We start from the raw sequence: 5,302 nt of genomic DNA, 5'->3' as shown, positions 1-5,302 counted from the left end.
TGTGTCTTATCACATGTATTTGTTCTTTTTAAAAAATTTTTTATTTTAAATTGGAGTATAGCTGATTAACAAACAACTTTGTGATAGTTTCAGGTGAACAGTGAAGATACTCAGCCATAGGTATACATGTATCCCAAACTCCCCTCCCATCCAGGCTGCCACATAACATTGAGCAGAGTTCTTTGTGCTATACAGTAGGTCCTTGTTGGTTACCCATTTTAAATATAGCAGAGTGTACATGTCCATCCCAAAGTCCTTAACTATCCCTTCCCCCTGGCAATCATAAATTCGTTCTCTAGGTCTGTGAGTCTGTTTCTGTTTTCACATGTTTTTTTTTTTTTCTCATCAGACTCAGCCACAACATGGAAACCAAAAACCAAACAGATGTAGCAGAATTTCTCCTCCTTGGTCTCTCAGAAGATCCAGAACAGCAGCCCCTCCTCTTTGGTCTATTCCTGACCATGTACCTGGTCACTGTGCTTGGCAACCTGCTCATCATGCTGGCCATTGGCTCTGACTCCCACCTCCACACCCCCATGTACTTCTTCCTCTCCAACCTGTCCTTCACTGACCTCTGTTTCAGCACCACCACAGTCCCCAAGATGCTTGTGAACATTGAAAGACGGAGCAAATCCATCAGTTACACAGACTGCCTCACCCAGATTTGTTTCGTCCTGTTATTTGCAGGCTTGGAAAACTTTCTCCTTGCAGCGATGGCCTATGACCGTTATGTGGCCATCTGCCATCCACTGAGGTACGTTGTCATCATGAACCCCTGCCTCTGTGGCCTGTTGATTCTACTCTCCCTGGTCATTAGCAGTGCAGATGCTCTGCTCCACACTCTGATGGTATTACGACTGTCCTTCTGCACAGAGCTGGAAATCCCCCATTTCTTCTGTGAACTGGATCAGGTCATCAAGCTGGCATGTTCTGATACCCTCATCAATAACATCCTGGTATATTTAGTGACTAGCATATTGGGTGGTGTTCCTCTCCTTGGCATTATCTTCTCTTACACTCAAATTGTCTCCTCCATTCTGAGAATGCCCTCAGCTGGTGGGAAATATAAAGCCTTTTCCACCTGTGGATCTCATCTCTCTGTGGTTTCCTTATTTTATGGGACAGCTTTTGGAGTGTACATTAGTTCTGCACTTACACACTCTTCCAAGGAGACAGCAATAGCCTCTTTGATGTACACGGTGGTCCCTCCAATGTTGAACCCCTTTATCTACAGCCTGAGGAACAGAGACATGAAGCAAGCCTTGTGGAAACTTACCTGAGGAACATCTCCTTTTTGTAGTTGTGTCACCTCCCTTGTACTTGGGCTCCAGTATGAGTCAACAAACAAGAATAATAGGTTGGACCAAATGCCTGACTCTTACTTCACCAAAGTCTTATGCTGCTGCAATGATGAAATTCCAAAATACCCAAAACAGTTCAATTTAGGCTTCAAAACTGACTTTGCTCTTCTCTAATATTGAGATGTTTAAAATGTGTATGAACTTTTTGATTATTATTTTTTGGTCAGGTTCTATCAAATCAGAACCTGAATTAGGTCTTTTTTCTATAATGATACTGAGGGGAATGGTTTTAGGACAATGGTTGGGATAGAAAGAAAGTATTGTAATTATGTGAAGGGATGGATATGATCATTATTCTGGCTGCAGTAGTAATTTCATTAGGTTTATATATCAAATTATCATGTTAATTTCCATTGATTATCTGTTTTACATAGCCAATGGAAATTAACATGACAATTTGATACATATACCTAATGAAATTATAACATTGATATATGGTAGAAATGAAACCAATATTATAATGTAATTACCCTTCAATTAAAAATAAGGATAATTTAAATTGTCATGTTAAACAACTCAAATGAATATATATTTTTTATTTACTTATTTATTTTATTTTGGCTGCACTGGGTCTTCATTGTGGCCTATAAGCTTTCTCTGGTTGTGGAGCATGGAGCCAGTTGCCCTACCACGTGTGGGATCTTGGTTCTCGCAGCAAGAATTGAACCTGTGTCCCATGAATTGGAAGGTGGATTCTTAACTACTGGACCACCAGGGAAGTCCCAATATGTATTTTTAAAAAGAAGTGGAGAGGAAAACATAGTGTCCTCTTAGCTTCTCAGGGTGAGACAATCAGTCAACATGAATTTGGGAAAAAAGAAGGAATTTATCAAATTAAGGTCCTTTTTTTGTTTGTTTGTTTGTTTCCTTTCCTATGCAAAAGCTTTTAGTTTCTGGTAGTGTCCTTGTTTGTTTATTTCTTAAAGTTTTTTTTTTACTGTGCATCATTTTAAAAGTCTTTACTGAATTTGTTATAATATTATTTCTATTTTATGCTTTGGTCTTCTGACTGTGAGGCATGTGGGAGCTTAGTTCCCTGACCAGGGATTGAACCCGAATCCCCTGCATTGGAAGGCAAGTCTGTAACCACTGGATCACTTACTTTTTTATTTTTGTTCTGTTGCCTTTGCTTTTGGTGTCAAATCCAAATATTCATTGCCAAAACCAGTATCAAAGAGCTTAACCTCTGTGTTTCCTTCAGGAGTTTTACATTTCAGGTGGTACATTAAAAAAATTTAATCCAGCCTGAGTTGACTTTTGTGAGTGGTGTAAGAAAGGGGTCAAGTTTTATTTTTTAATCCATATTACCTGAAAGAATAAGTATTAATTTACTTATGGGGATAAATCAGCAGAGCCACTTGGCTCCACTTTTCCTATCCTTTAATGTTTCCAGTCTTTTGGTGAAACATGGAACATGAAAAGCTTTATCTTTCTGTGAGCCCAGATGAATCTTTGCATAGTTTACTCAATACTCATATGTTTGAAATTTACTGCTATTAAGATGGTGAACAGTAATATTACAATGCCATCCTGTCACTAGTTTATTTTGTAAAGATTTTTTGATGTGGATGAATTTTAAAGTCTTTATTGAATTTATTACAATATTCCTTCTGCTTAATGTTTGGGGTTTTTGGTTGCAAAGCCTGTGGGATCTTAGCTCTCCAAACAGGGACTGAACCCACAGCCCCTGCAGTGGAAAGTGAAGCCTTAACCACTGAACCACCAAGGAAGTCCTTTGCCGTTAGTTTGTTTTCAGAAAATATATTTTGAAAAATATAAACTAAGAAAATTCATATTGAAAGCACTAAAATGTAAAGTAAATTGATGACCACATAAAAACACTGAAGTTCTTAAAGAAAACGTTTTTAAGTGAATATTAAAAATATGGATCATCATTTACATCTTCAATTATGGATGAAATCTCATGAAATCTACTAAATAATGGACAAAACTGCACACTAGTGCATGGGCATTGTCTTTTTATCGTAACACAATTGAATATGAAGGACATAATTCAATCCAAAGTTCTCCAATGTGGAGAAAATGTATGTTGAATCTATTATGTGAAAATTGAAAAAAGGTGATAATGAAAGTCTAAAAAGGGAGTAGGAAGTCTGTTTATATTGATCACAGTAATGATTGAGCACAGAGGAAAATCAGATTCTGCTCTGTAAAACTGAGGTGAGAAATTAAGAAACAGAAAACATTCAACAACTCTAGAGTTGCACCGTAAAGAAGGTTGAGTGTCAGAGAATTGATATTTTCAAATTGTGGTGCTGGAGAAGACTCTCGAGTGTTCCTTGGACAGCAAGGAGATCAAACCAGTCAATCCTGTAGGAAATCAACCCTGAATATTCTTTGGCAGGACTGATGCTGAAGCTGAATCCTCAATACATTGACCACCTGTTGCAAAGAGCTGACTCATTGGAAAAGGCTAAGAAGGGTAGTAGCCCCTGCTCACTGCAACTAGAAAAAATCCACATGCAGCAATGGAGATCCAGAGCAGCCAAAAATTAAAATAAAAAAAATTTAAAAAGAGGAAAAGATTGTTGTCAGCCTTAAGAAGAAAAAAGGAAATTGAGCAAAGTTCACTTGGATATTTCAAATGCTTTTGTAGTTGTGGGATTTTAAGCATTTTAATCTCTGCTAATTACTTAGCAGGGACTTTAGTACCTGGTATAAAGGACTTGTTCACAATTGGATGAGAAAATGAGACCATATATCTAGAATCTCTTACGTTCCCTACCACACACACAACAGTGTATGAAATAAACACATGCACACTCTGTCAGTCACATTTTTACTTGAAAGCTAATGAGAAAAGACACCATACTATTTCAGACTTTAAATGAACAGTAGTAATTAATCTCCATGAATAAATTATTAATTCTAGACCTATTTTTCCTTTCCTTTATTCTCTAGCTAGGTAGCCCAATGGGAAACATCCCGTCCTTCATTTCCAAGTTTTTATGACATGTGCTAAGTTGCTTCAGTTGTGCCCAACTCTTTGCAACCCTATGGACTATATAGCCTGCCAAGCTCTACTGCCCATGGGATTCTCCAGGCAAGAATACTGGAGTTTTGCCATTTCCTTCTCTGGTTTTATGACATATTTAGAAATAATTAATTCCCTGATACTCAGTAACTTGATTTGTTCCCTCTTACTTTTATGTTTTGACACATCTGTCTCAGTTATATAATTAACAGGTAATGTCAGGAAAATAAATATTGAAAATCAATCATGATAGTAAGATCCTCTTCCTCTTTTTCTGTTGGGTCCCATTATAGACTGGGTGGCTTGGATACTGGCACCTGCAGGAGTCCCTAGTGTATGTGCCAGGATCAATTCAATGACACTTCTACTTCCTGGGTTAAGATCCCTGAGAATGTGCTTATTGATTGTCCAAAATAGGCATGAGTTGATTCCCTAAATTCTGGTTGCTTTAATACATTTTTGCATTTTTCTTGAGAATCAGTGGTTTTGAGAAAGTTTCCAAGGTGTGAATAGCTTATTAGTATACTAGTGTTTAGAGATGAATGGACCTAGGCATATTTTCTTCATTAATGGGAAATTCTGCAATGAACATGGGGTCAGCACAAATAACTATAACAACATCAATCCTCCAGGCGAAGACTTTGACTCAGACAGCCCTGAGCATAACTGCGCTGCAGCACTTGCCCTGTGAATAAGTATGACATGGTGAAGATCCCACGTGCCACAACTGAGGCTGAATGTAGCCAAATAAATGAATAAATATTTGTGGACACAGTAGGGGAAGAAGAGAGTGGGACAAGTGGAGAAAGCAGCATCAACATATATACACTACCATGTGTAAAACAGATAGCCAGTGAGAAGTTGCTATATAACATGGATCCCAGCCTGGTGCTCTGTGATGACCTAGAGAGATGGTTTGGTGGGAAGGGAGAGAGACTCAGGAGGA

At 38.0% G+C, this 5,302-nt stretch overlaps 1 protein-coding gene across 1 annotated transcript; it reads left to right on the top strand.

Moving 5' to 3' along the window:
* The first annotated feature begins 356 nt into the window (after positions 1-356).
* On the top strand, positions 357-1,280 carry LOC129558364 (olfactory receptor 7G3-like). Its single transcript, XM_055429468.2, has one exon. It carries the CDS (start codon positions 363-365, stop codon positions 1,278-1,280), a length of 918 nt encoding a protein of 305 aa, XP_055285443.2. The 5' UTR covers positions 357-362.
* The last annotated feature ends 4,022 nt before the right edge of the window (positions 1,281-5,302 follow it).

The sequence above is a fragment of the Moschus berezovskii genome, chromosome 8, assembly GCF_049115385.1.
Source record: "Moschus berezovskii isolate FMDL1 chromosome 8, NW_MosBer_1.0, whole genome shotgun sequence".
NCBI lineage: Eukaryota > Metazoa > Chordata > Mammalia > Artiodactyla > Moschidae > Moschus > Moschus berezovskii.
The sequence above is the reverse complement of the archived record's forward strand: the minus strand, read 5'-3'. Positions and strand labels throughout refer to the sequence as shown.